We start from the raw sequence: 14390 nt of genomic DNA, 5'->3' as shown, positions 1-14390 counted from the left end.
CACAGAGGGGCAAGGATGAATGAAACCACTGGGAAAGACGACGAATGAGATGAGAAAATAAATGTATAAATAGGTCCCAATTCTCTCTCAATGCACCAACAGTTAAGTCAAGTGGATAAGAAACTGGAAACAAAAACATATAGATATAAAACAAGCTTGAAAGGCAAGGCACAAAACTAGTACCCAACCCAATGATGAACAAATTTCAGACAGCACCACAATCTATGAAAAACAGGAACATGGGCATAAGAATACAAAATACAGACCATGAGCATCTTCAGTCCTAGGGAAAAGCCCACCATAATGTGACAAAAGACAATATAGAAGAAAGAGAAAGAAACAAAAAGTGAATGAGCTAGGATATTTCACAGAACTCCAGTCTGCATTGATAATACATGACTAATGGAGGAACATTTAGATGTGGGACAGGTATGTAATGGAAGGGTACCCAACATGAAACATGAACAAAGAATGCAATGGCCAGAGAAAATGAGCACCCAAAGAAAGAAAATAAAAAGTTAATGTAGCTACACAGATACCATACACACTGATAAAGTCACAGAAGTAACACTCTCTTAAAAAACATACCAGTTTCTGAAAAGAACCATCTGTTAGTTCTGATTAGAAGTGGAAGGGAAACACATTTGGTACAAGACACTATCCTGCCCAGCAAAACTCAAAAGCAAAGAAGTCACATTTCTAGGTATAGAGCCAAAAATGATAACCATCCCAACACAGAAGTAAGGAGGAGAAAGGTATCTCCACAAAATCCCAAAGAAATAGAACTTCTCAAAAAAGGAGGTGTATGTTAGTCAATACTAATAACAGAGACAGTAGAAGTTAAAGCTGAAAACTTGGCTGGGATGAAAGGGTCACAATTTACATATTCTGATCCCCATACAAGCAACAAATATTTGAAGTGCAGAGAAGCAAGAAAACAAAAAACAAGCTGCTTGGGGCAAACTATGGTTAAATGAATCAAAGTCTACAAGACACAACAACACCATCTCCCAAAAAGAGACTAAAAGTAAGAGCATGAACTAAAAATAAAATGTCTGGAAAAGGAGGGAAAAGAAAACAAAAAGAAATTTCATAGTCTACAGTAGAGGTCTGAGAAGACTAATTTATAATTAGGTGAAGGAAAATTGTCAATTAGACATCATCCCAAACCAGTTTAGTAGTTTGAGAAAGTGAGCAGCAGTGAGAGGTTAGGCTGTCCCCAAACCCAGAGTTTCTCAAAAATAAAATTAATTTTAAGAAGTAGTAAAAATAATTAATTATAAATATTAAAAAGCTGTAATAATGTAAAATTAAGTAAATGTATATTAACAATAAAAACTTTAGTCTATGGTATTTGTTCAAGAACAAATATATTCAATCTAACTTGTATTGTACTAATAAAATGAAAAAGAGGTAAGCCTAAAATTAAAAACGGTTACCTAAACTAACATTGCAATAAAAAATAATATCATAAAAGTTACTTAAAAAAATCCTAACCTTAAAAGATGTAATTACAAGTGTAACTAAACATATGTTATTGAAACCAAATAACTACAAATAATGATATTCATAAAAATATTCAAATATCTATAACGACATATTATTTGTCCAAAGACAATTGACCCAAATGTGTTGGACATTAAATATAAGGCCCAATATAGGTCATCTCATATCATGATCAATTCCCCACAGTAATAAAGCTGACAATTCCTCAGTCAAGTACCACTGCCTGAAGCCTAAGTAATTATGTTAGAAGTAAATGAAAACGTTCTTAAGTAGAATCATAAACTTTGGTGGAAATCAAAATAAAAGGTTATCACTTAAAAAAACACAGAAACAGAACACAAACAAAAAATGTCTTGATGATAGCAGTGCCAAATGAAAAGTCAGAGTTCAGTAGAATCAAACAGAGGGAGTCACATGAATTAGTAGGATATGTCACACTCCTATTGATGGTAGGTTGTCACATGATGATTTGTATGCTAGACATAGTTGAAACTACACTGATTTTGGGGTACATAGGAGTTTAAAGGTTGTGGCATGCATAAACAAAATGTGCATACAGAGGGCAGCTCCAAACAAGAATAGCTATTCAGTTGAGAAGAGGTAATATATCATACCAGAAAATGTAAATTATAAAACAATGTTTTTACTGTTACAACATAAGAACAAAAACAAAGCATGAGCAGCAACAATATAAAGATCTTTTGAACACAATCATATTTAAAAATAAAATAAGCCTTTTATCCCAATTAACAACAGTATGCTTGAAAATAACTGGTTTTAAATTTAAGTTATGTAACAATCTTCTGATCCTAATGGTTGTTTGTTTTATATACAAATACACACCTCTCGTGTAGGCCTCCCTCGCACTGTATCATTATGCAGCTCATAGTGTCTATCGCTCTGTTGATCTGTCTGAAACATAAAAGACAATTTACAGTCACATTATCAAACATTACTATATCTGCTTTAACCCTTAAACAGCAGACATCATCAATTAATGCTGCTACCTACAACATTCAAGCTATTTAAGGGTTAAGTGTAATAGAAAATGTTACAGTAATGTTACCAAATGCTAAACAATCTTCATTAATCATAACATAACATATTACAGTCATAGGGTAAGGGCCGACTTGTTTGCTAAGGCAATTAACTTAGCTAATAACAAAAGTTTTAAACTAGAAACAGACAGTTCTGAGAGCTAGGAAAACTAAATGCAAAAAAGTATAAAAGCCAAATAAAAGTTTAGCATAGGAAATGAGTATAGAAGTAGTTATAAGGATAGGCTTAATTGTTACTATTGTAATTCTAGAAGTCTAAGAAATAAAACTGATGACTTTAGAGTAATGGTAGGAATGGAAGATTTTGATATAATGGAAGTAACTAAATCACAATTATTAAATATACACAATTTCTGATGACAAAGTTTCTTTGGAATATGGGGCAAAAAGGCTACTTAATAAGAATAGAGTAGTAAAGAGAGGAGTGACTTCATATACAAAATGTGAGTTATATTCTGTTGAAGTTGAGGATATTAGAGATAATATCAAGGAGATTGAATTCATTTGGGTTTCTGTAAGTAACTATAAAGTGAAAAAGCTTTTGATGTGAATTTGTTATGAACCACCAGATTAAACTGATGAAATCAGTGAGGAACTTTACAATGAAATTAAGATTTCAGCTGTTAGTGAAGTCATAATTATGGGTGATTTTAATTTCAAACATATTATAGATTGGGAAATGCTAGTCATACCCTGCCTGAGAAAGATTTTTGGGGAACTGTTCGGGATGGTTTTCTTCACAAATTAGTCAAGAAACCCACTAGAAATGATGCTGTTTTAGATTTATTATTAACTTCAAATATAGAAATGATTGAAAGAGGTGAAAATGGGGAACACTTGAGTGCAAGTGATCAAATTTAGATTTCATGTTATACATACATAGATAAGGAAGAGTAATATTTTGGTTACAAATTTCAAAAAAGTAAATTTGAAGTGATGCAACAAGAACTGTCATTGTGAACTGGGCAGCTGAGTTGTCTGGAGACACTGATCAGATATAGTAAATTATTAAAGATAAACTTTTAAATAATCAGGATAAATATATTCCTTATAGAAAGAAAAGGGTAGCTGCAAGTAATATACCAAGTTAGCTCACAAAGGGTGTGAGGGATAAAATTTTAAAAAGCATCATAAATTTAAGACATTTAAATTGACTGGTATGACAGGAGGCTTAGAAGATAATCGAATATCAAGAAAGTTGGTGAAACAAGAAAGTAGAACAAAAAGGATGTATGAGAAAAGGTTGGCTGAAAATATGTAAAAATTAGCAATGAATTTCTTTAAATACATTAAGGGTAGGACCCTTACAGGATGATAAAGGAAGTATTATCTGATGATTATGAGATGGCTGGGTTATTAAATTTTTTTCTTCAGTTTTTTATTAATGAAGATTTAATCAGTATTCCACATCTTCAACATTTTATGAATCGAGATGCAATTACACAAGATGAGTGCACTAATTCTGAGCTGGTTAAGAAAAAATTGAGAAGTTTAAAAAATAATAAGGCTCCTAAGCCACATAATATTATCCCAAAGGTCTTGAAGGTGGTTAAAGACTTGAATATGTGAGTCACTTATAACTGTTTTTTTTTTGTCAGTCCTTGAACAGTGGGCAAGTACTAGGGAATGAGTAGTTAGTTAACGTAACTACTGTTTCCAAGGGAGATAATAAAATTTGTCCTAGAAATTATAGATCTATTAGTCTTATAGCAGTTGTGGGAATGTTTGTTAAAAGATGCTTTCCAAAGTCATTATGTGAAAATTTTGCCTTACAAATGTTTTGACATTCTTTGAAAAGGTTACTGCTTACATAAATGACAATAAGCACACAGATTTGGTGAATCTGTATTTACAAGATGCCACACAAAAGGTGTGGTCTATAGGTGTGGGGGGTAAGTTAGTAAACTGGATAGAAGAGTGGCTGAATAGAAGAAAGCAGAAAGACATTACAAATGGAGTTCAGTTAAACTGGATTTACGTCGCAAGTGGTGTACCTCAGGGTTCAGTCTTAGGATCTTTGCTCTTTTTGATTTACATCAATGACATGGATAAAAGAATAGTCAATAAATTAATTAAATTTGCTGATATCAAGATCTTGGTTGTTGCTGATTCACAAAATGATTTAGGTCATTTAGTGAGTTTGGTTTGTTTTAAATTTTATGCAAAGCTACACGAGAGCTATCTGCACTAGCTATCCCTAAATTAGCAGTGTAAGACTAGAGGGAAGGCAGCTAGTCATCACCACCCACTATCAACTCTTTGGCTACTCTTTTACAATGAATAGTGGGATTGACCATCACTTTATAATGTCCCCATGGCTGAAAGGGTGAGTATGTTTGCTGTGACAGGGATTTGAACCCCCAACCCTCAGATTACAAGTCAAGCTCCTTAACCACCTACTCATGCCGGGCCCCATTTCATAAGATGAGCAAGTATGTGACAAATGGATTTTAATTATCAAACATAAAATAATGCATGTGGGTTGTCATAATTTGAATTAAGTGTAATTTGGATGGAAAAAAAAAACCTCAATAGTATCATGACAGAAAAGGATTTTAGTGTAATAGCTGATAAATCACTAAAGCCATCCAAGCAGTGTGCTTTTGCTATTTGTAGGACAAATAGGGTTTCAGGTTGTATCTACAGAAATAGTGAATGCATGTATAAAGTGAGTATATCATTGTACAGATGGTTAGTTAGGCCATATTTGGACTACTGTGTTCATTCTTAGGCTCCTTACCTTAGGAAAGACATCACATTGTTGGAAAGGGTTTGGAAAAAGGTTACTAAAATGGTGTCTGGGATGGAAGGGTTGTCATATGAGGAGAGGATGAAATCTCTCAAATTGTTTTCTCTTGAAAAAAAAAAAAAAAGAGTTGGGAAGGGTATCTGATTGTGGTATTTAAGATTGTAAACAGAACTGATAATGTTAACGCATCATCTTTCTCGTATTTAAGAGTAAGAACAGTCAGACTAGTAGACACAAACATAAATTTTGAGAAGGTAGGAATCATCTTTAGTTGAGACAGTTTTATTTTTCTAGCAGGATGGTTGACCTTTGGAATGAGTTGCCTTCAGATGTTGTAGTAGCAATAAATTTAAATATTTTTAAGGAAAAACTTGATAAATATATGAACGATAATGGCTATCTTTAAGTTTGTTTTGTTTTAATGTTAATTTATTTTAGAGTGTGGAACAGTTGAGATGAGCCAATAAGTTCCACATTATCTCAAAATATTGCATTATGTTATAATTAAAGATTAGAAAATCTGAACAAAATGCAAAAGGAACTTACAGGTATATTATTAGACACTATAAAATCTGCCTTAAATGTAAAGAGAGCTCACATTCACATTACCAAATATTACAAAATTGTTTGAAGTATATAAACAAGTTACAGCCATATTATTAAATATATTGTTCATATTATCTGTAATATAATGAAGACTTACATTAACAAGCACTATACAATACTATTTTCATATTGAATTTGTATTTGTGTGTGTGTGTGTGTGTGTGTGTGTGTGTGTGTGTGTGTGTATACAGTTCCATTTTCTCAACAAGAGTTAAAAATGTTTTCACAATAGTTAACACTTCTCTTTTTAGGAAACTTGTAAATAAAACTTCACTTTAGGTTACATTTTTCTTTTCTACCATTTTGTAAAACACTTTACTCATTACGTACTACTTTCAAAGCCTTTTCCATTTAAAAAAACTATCAGTATGTTACTCAAGTCTACTAGTGTTTCCTAACCCTTTTCTGCTTTCACTTTCATGCTAGTTTCATTTTTTGTTTTCAAACAAACAACAAGACAAAAACTGTTTATTTATAGGTAGAATGTACCGATCTGACTCAACATCAATATCCTTAATAATGTGTCAAAACACACTTGAAATTAAATACTACTACAGATTTCCATAATCAAAAATACTTCTATAACTTGATAAAAACAAGCATTAATTAATACACAAATTACAAACTCAGCTGAACACAAACACATTCTTATTTCATGTAATAACGTTATTAAAATCAAGACGTACAAAGAATAAAAGGGAAAAATTCAAATTAAACGTTTGAATTTTATACATTACTACAAACTGATTTAGTTACCTCTTTCTGTTGTTTTTCTAATTCCCTCATACGGATTTCCCTGGCTTCGGCACGGGCCTGCCTACGTGCAGCCAGTCGAGCTTCTGCCTGTGAAAAAAGAAGGATGAACTCACCTAAAATAGGCCTAAAAGCACTTCTAAGGAAAAATATACACATTTGGAACTATGTGTAATTATTGTGAAATATGTTAATAATAATAAAAAAAGAAAATACATTTCTTTACTGCTAAAACCATGTTAAAGAAGAAGATATACCCATTTGTAACAGTTTTTTTCTTAAATGAAAAAAATGCTTGTAAGGAGTAAGTAAAGGCAAAAATAAACCTTTCTTTTTGAACCTGATGATGACTGAAGGTCAAAACGTTGTTCGCTCCTCTGCTAGTGCTTTCTCTACCCATACTAGCCGTTTTTAAATATATAAATTTTTTTCTCTAAAAGTGTTTTCTCATCATCATGGATAGTTTAGATTATTGTCATCTCCAACTCTTCTGTTTCTTCCTTCATTTTTTTGGGGGACTCTTCCTCCAAAAGGCCCTGCCTCACAGTTTGGTAAACACTGCCTTAAAGTACATGACATTTACCACATTTCTCAATACAGATCCAATTTCATTTCCAGAAAAAGTAACAGTGAGTCATATACAGGGGCACAGATTTTTTACACCTGATGGGGAGAGATGATTTTTGCAACCACTTATGTCGACTGTTCAATTTGCAAATTGGTAATCTCTGATTATGTGAACCTGAAAGCTGTAAACATATAGTCACAGAGTAATCTTGTTGCCACAATACTTACATGTACACTTAGGCCTACTGACTGATACTTACGAACTATCGCTTAGATTGAAAAGCTTAGAAGCACGCCTATATTAAAGATGTACATTTCAGACACTGAAAAAGCCTACATCTAGGCCTAATTATGTAATTTGATTGGTAAGAACGCGAGAATCACAAGAACAAACACAATTTGTAGGCCTGTGATGCAATAAAACAATTCAACAGACAAAACTGTAGGGGGGGATGATTGTATGCATCATACCCCCCACCTAAAATGAAGCCAGCGATGTATACCCCCCCAGGATATATGCCCCTGGTCATATAGTACCTGATGTTATCCCTATATAAACCAAAAACTACAAAACTAATTTATAGTAAATTCAACTAGGTGTGTGTGTGTGCATGCATGTGTCTTAGCAATTTACTCCCAATATAAATAAAGTTAGTTCATTAGCTCCTATGTCTAATAAACCAGCTTTTAAGGCTTGAGAAAGATTACATTCTTTCTTATACTGAACAAATGCTCTAGGTTTAACTTTTTATTTATTTTACACATTCCTTGTATAAAACCTTCTACCATTTCTAACAAGAAACTTAGCTAATGTTTGTGAAGGTTGGTCTATACCAATAAAAACATCAACACAATGACATGACTAAACCATAATGAGCTATTTTTATCTTCTCTATTCTTCTATCTTTAGTATCTCAATCTTACCCCTTTAACATTCAGTATATTAAAAACATAAAACAGTGAGGAATCATCTCAAGTCATATCATTAATGTATTGGCCAAACAACAAATGCACTTCACTAAGACTTGCAATATCTCTTTCAATTTGCTTTATAATATAAAGAAATGAAAGTAGTTAACAACATGCAAAGAAAATTTGCTTTATCCTGAATATTAAACATATATATGTCAATCTGCTCAAGTAAACCTCACACAGAGATGCCAACCATTACAATTTGAGTGTAATCATTACGACTATAAGCTCATACAAACAAATATTATGACTCGACTTGTTACAACTCCCAAATTATCATATATTATATTGGCCTATACAAGAAAGTGATAAATTGTTCCCCAGGGCTTGAAAGGGATGAAAAGAAAATTTCTAGTGAGATACAAATAAATTTTAATAATAAATAAAAGACACAGTTCAAATGGCTACTTGCAATAATCATGTTTGTGCTTGAAATAATAAAAAATATTTGTATCTCCGACATCTACCAATAGTTTGAGTGTGGTGCTTTTCCATACCGGGTACGTGGGGGAATCTATAGTTATGTCATCAGTGCTTGTCAGCCAATCAGCACTCGCGTAGATGGGTATTTCCGTTTCTAAGCGGCATAGAAACACCAATGCAATCGTTCACAAGATGGAAAAAGAGAGGCCTCCTTCACCAGACTGTCTTGTTTCTGGCAAATCTAAAAGGACTAAAACTGTGAATCAAAATTTAGGAAAGAGTATAGTGCAAAATATCCGATCATTGCATCAAAAGTCAGTGACAGTCATGCGTTTTGTACAGTTTGTCACATCGATTTTTCTGTGGCGCATGGCGGGATAAACGATTGTTCCAGACATACAAAATCGGCATCTCATCAACAAAAGGCTGAGGCAAAGACAAAAACAATGCAGAGAACAACATTTATGAGTAAGAATTCAGAATATGAAACCATAAATGCAAAAGTGATATTCACGAAATTCGTCATTGCTCATAATTTACCCATAGCTGTAGCTGAACATGCAGGACATCTATTCAGAAAAATGTTCCCAGACTCTGATATAGCAAAAAAATATTGCTGTGCTAGAACCAAAACTACAGCCATTGTACAAATGTTGGGTTGTGAAGATGACAAAATGATTTCAAGCATACTTACTAACAGTGTTTACAGTTTAGCCACAGATGGATCCACAAACATGGATGACTCAAAACTGTAACCAGTGGTTGTATGATATCTGTACGGGCTCTGTCTACAATCATTACACTCAGTCATTTGAAATAGTTGGCATCTCTGCCAACACTGACAGGGAAACTGATAAAGAATTTCTATCTTAAGTTTAAAAGTCAAATGAGGCTTACAGACATGTACACAAACATTATATTTAATCTGAAGCATTCTTCATATAACAGATAAATTGTAACAGGACTGAATAATGTAACCATCAACCACCACTTTACATACATACATTTACTATAGGTCTCACAAGCACTGTTGCAAGTGAACCTTTGATCGTTTAAATTAAAAAGTATATCACCAAATAATACATACATACATATATACACACACAAACTCACATACTATACCACCAAGAACACCTTAAGTAATCCAAGTTCACAATACTTCATTTGTTTGTACTAAAATCATACATGAACTACAACAACAGAGTCTACAGTTCATTGACGTGCACATACAAAGTGGCTTCTACATTTACAGCACTTCATATGTGTTTGCACTGAAAGCACACATGAACTACATCATAAGAACCTGTGGTTTTGTTTAATAGATGTATGAATCAGATTCTGTGTCTTATATCAGTAAAATGTGAAAAGAATGAATACAGTAAAATCAAAGTTGTTCTTTTATTATATTTGAAATATGTTGAATAAATGCACACATTTCTTACTTCTGATTTACATAATCATGAAGTAAATATTAAAATGGTCATATCCACAGAAATAACTGATCATAATATTATTTTCTAATATTAAAATTGTTTTAATAGCTATCCAATGAAGAAAACTACTTAATCTCCACAAGTATTAGTACAGTTTCTTGTGATATAGTAGCACCAGCTGAACAGAATACTATCAGCTGAAACTTTTATTTTACATGTAACATGTTTTGTTTATGTTATTGAGTAGAAAATGAAACAATATCTATGATGTATATACAATATATACAACTCTGAGAAGGTAATCAGCAAAAGTAAATATAAAATGAATTGTGGGGGTTGAAATGTTGAAATATTTAAAATCAGAAGTTTCCAACAATAAATGTTATCATATTTTGGAATTACAAGTTTCATCACTAAACAAAAACTTCAAATTTGCTTAAGGATATCCCAGAAAATTCTAGAGTTTCATTTCAACACAGCATATAACATTCCATAATATTTTCCTGTTTTAACAGGACACTTCACTTTAGTTTATATGTCACTTTGAGGACAAGTCAGAACTATACAACCAAACTGTTCACTTAAACAGTTAAAATTCATAACTTTACAGACACATAAAAATAGGATTAAGTGTTGTTTACAATTCCTAGTTTGTGACATAAAATCACATCACACATCAGTATGAATTCCAAACACTTCTAACAAGATTTAGTTCTCACTATAAGTAAACTGCTGAAGCCAACCATCAACATCTTTATAACATTCAATATTTACTGCAGCCAGAGTTGAAAAAATAAACTAGAAACAATGGTTTCCTTGCAGTCACATGCATGATTAAGGCAATGTTCTCAGAATCCAATTGCCCAGAAAAACAATTTGTTATCATCAGGGTAAACACGTTACAAGTTTGTCTCACAAGAAACTAACACTCACTTTGTTGTATAAAACAGGAAGTTGTAGCTAACAATATCCATCCCACTTGAACCTCTTCAGAAGGTGCAAAAAAGGATGGAAAATAACAAGTGAGCGATTTCTTTCTTGTTTTCTTTAATACTGCTATCCCTATTTAGCAGTTTAAATATTGTGTATTTCTTAGATACAATTGGATTTCCTTCCCTATTGTACTGTATGTGTAGTCAATATTTACTAGTTGAAATACTATTCATTACTTAGCTAGAGTCAAACATTCTGTCGCTATTGTACCATATGTATATATATTTCTTAACCATACTATATAAGGTTTTAGAAACATTCAAAACAGTTTAGGTAACCCACTGTAATGTATTGACATTTTACCAGTGGTTAGGAGTGTTTTCCGAATTAGAACATTAGTGAACCTTTACAAGTAAACATTTTCAGAAGATAAAAGGAAATTGTTTCCAACATAACTTACAGTACAAAATAAAAGCAGAACAGAAATTAATTAATTACAACTTAATTTCTGCACCTTCCACTTATTATTAAATGACATTGAACTACCTGATTTGTTTCTGTTCAAATAATTTGAAGGATGGACCTGTCCAGAACTAGATCAAAGCGAGGATAACAATGGCAGATTGGCACTTTTCAGTCACCTGAAAATCAATTAGTGACCTGCCCATAACTGGATCAAAGTGGGAATAACGAGGACAGGCTAGCACTTTTTCGTCACCCAAGAATCAATTAGTGTCCTGTCCAGAACTGAATGAAACTGAGGATAACAAGGAGAGACTAACACTTTTTTTGGTCACCTAAAATCAATTAGTGACCTGCCCATAACTGGATCAAACTGGAAAAAACAAGGATATATTGGTACTCTTTGTGATTCAAAGTGGTCACCAGAATAACTTTGTCATCTACTAAGAACTGGATCAAACTTTCAATGTTAAATATGTTATTACTCCTTGCCCTAATCCTGATTTGTAAACAGCCTATAATAGTTAATTTCACTTACAAATATAGTTCAGGAATCGTAATACAAATATTGTCTTAACCACTATTAAACAAATGAAGCCTTTCTTTCATAATAGAAAGCAATACAGAGCCTATTAATCATTATTTATAATATCTGTTGGTAAATACTGTGACATGTAATAAATAAACAATAACAGTTGTTTATTAACAAGCTTTCTACTGAGGTTGTATCCCAGCCTGACCAACGAATCTTGATATAATGCAAAAGGGCTCATCGATAGAGAATATTGCAGACAAAACACGATTAATATGTTATATATTCTTCTTTATTTTCACTCAAGTTCTTAAAATCCCAATAGTTGTGATTGTTAATTAATCTATCATTTTGAGAGTTCTTTCAATACTAGTTCTCAATAATTACAACAGGACTACAGAGAAAATTATGGGTGGCACTAAAACTCAGTCAGCTTTACGTCCAGGTAGAGGTGAAACATATTTAACTGTCCAAGCTTCTTTTGTTCAACACAGTTATCCATGAAACATTAATTGGACATTAACCTTCAAATTATCAATATTCAATGTTTTGCATTGTTTTCATTAATCATGTTTGTACCTGTTACAACATTCAGTTGAAAGAACTCACCAGAAAAATTAGAATAGAATACTAATCTGTTACTTGAAATAAGTTGGGAACCCTAGTCGCAATTACTGGAGTTTATTACAATATTAATGGTATAAATTTGTATTTCTTCTGTAGTATGTGTTATTAGGGACCATATAATCAAAAAAAAACTCGAAAAAGTCGTGTACCCACAAGAAATTTAATTCATAAGTATCTTAGAAACGTGTGTCTAATATATCCATCATTTATTCTCAGATTTATATTTTGTTTTCACGAATTGTACCACCCTTGTCGTAAAGTGTCCTGTTCCAAACTCAACAACTGTCAACGCTTTCTACTAAGATTAGGATGTCGCATCCTATTACAGTGTCGTATTTGCAGCTTAATGTCGGACAAAGCTTACATAGCTCAACGAAAAGAAAAAGACATCTCGACAAAAGTTCACACGGTGATACGTTCGTGAGAAACGCTTACCAAAACCAACGAAGTACTTCTCTCATGGTAAAAAGCAATACAGAATATTTCTTGAATTTCGTTCTTGGGAAGTGTTGTAACGTATGATAAATAATCACTAGTTTTTCAAAAGGGCTTTCTACCGAAGTAAACGATATTTCTCCATAAACTATTCGCAACAAAAATAATTAAGTGTAATAGCTTCTGTAACTTCGTCTTAAGATATCGCTGTTTTCTAAACTGGTGTTTTTCACTACCTTTAGAAACAACGGTGATAATTTCAAGACTTAAGCCTAATTTAAAGAAAATTTCAGAATGTCAGAAGTCTAGCAAAAAACAAATACATAATGTTTCGTCCTCATTGCTTGTTTCACAAATATCCATGGTTTGAAAAAAAAAAAAGGTGCAACTTAAAACGCGCTTTATAAACTAATTACAAACTTTCTTTTTGATAAAAAATAAACATTTGTATACACTTAAAGACAATCTGTATAAGCAATTTAACTTCTGAATCCCGCTCTCTAACACACTGACGTAAATTAAGTGAATACATTTGTTTCATTGAATAACTTTCTACAATGTTTTATATTCCGATTGAGTCAACATAAAAGCATGAAACACACCCTGTGCTATTTGCACGGCACTTTGTCGCCAATCTGAACATCCAAACAACAAGTAATACTATACTGGTCAGAATTACGATTATATTAGAGCTTGGGTCAGAGCAAGAAGTAAAGGTAACAAGCGAATCTTTGATAAGAAGGCAGGAACTGCTGTCCACCAATGAATAAGGGCAACGAAAATACAACATTCACGTGTTTGCAGTCATCCAGAATGATGGATTATTAAAATATTAATATTGTTTTTATTTTTTTAAAGGTTATGAAAATCATCAGTTTAGTTTAAGCTGTTTAGATGCTACATGACAGGGTTTTGAATATGGGCTGGTATTCTTCTACAGTAAGTATCTGTGACTTGTTGGCGATACCTTCAAACAATAAACAAACAGCACACAGTCAACTTATTTTTAAAAAACATATTCAAAACCAGTCAAACGTATGTATAAATATTTTTTTACTCTATAGGATATCATAGATATATCTAAAACTAAATAATTATCTTTCTTTTATTCTGTTATCGTAATATAATCATTGACAGATCTATTTATATATTAACTCAACACACTATAATTCAGTTACTTTAGAAATATTTTTCTGTACTCTATTTCTTACTGTACAATCACTGGCTTTTCACAGTTGTATACAGAGTTATATAGCAATTCTCTTTTACGTCAAAAGTCCACACGGCTGGTCCAGTTACTTTAGAACACAAGTTATTCCCCTTATTTCTGTTAA

General features: G+C 32.4%; 1 protein-coding gene across 4 annotated transcripts in view; it reads right to left on the bottom strand.

Moving 5' to 3' along the window:
- Positions 1-14390, bottom strand: part of LOC143252505 (leucine-rich repeat flightless-interacting protein 2-like) — a 55478-nt gene that overhangs the window by 14429 nt on the left and 26659 nt on the right. For all 4 annotated transcript variants that reach the window (XM_076504749.1, XM_076504750.1, XM_076504751.1 and 1 more), the window contains 2 exons: positions 6676-6762; positions 2350-2418 (listed from right to left, as the gene is read on the bottom strand). In XM_076504749.1, coding sequence (XP_076360864.1) covers positions 2350-2418; positions 6676-6762 — 156 coding nt within the window. The remainder of the gene's footprint in view (positions 1-2349; positions 2419-6675; positions 6763-14390) is intronic.

This window comes from Tachypleus tridentatus, chromosome 6 (genome assembly GCF_004210375.1).
Source record: "Tachypleus tridentatus isolate NWPU-2018 chromosome 6, ASM421037v1, whole genome shotgun sequence".
NCBI lineage: Eukaryota > Metazoa > Arthropoda > Merostomata > Xiphosura > Limulidae > Tachypleus > Tachypleus tridentatus.
This window is presented reverse-complemented; position numbering and strand designations above follow the sequence as displayed.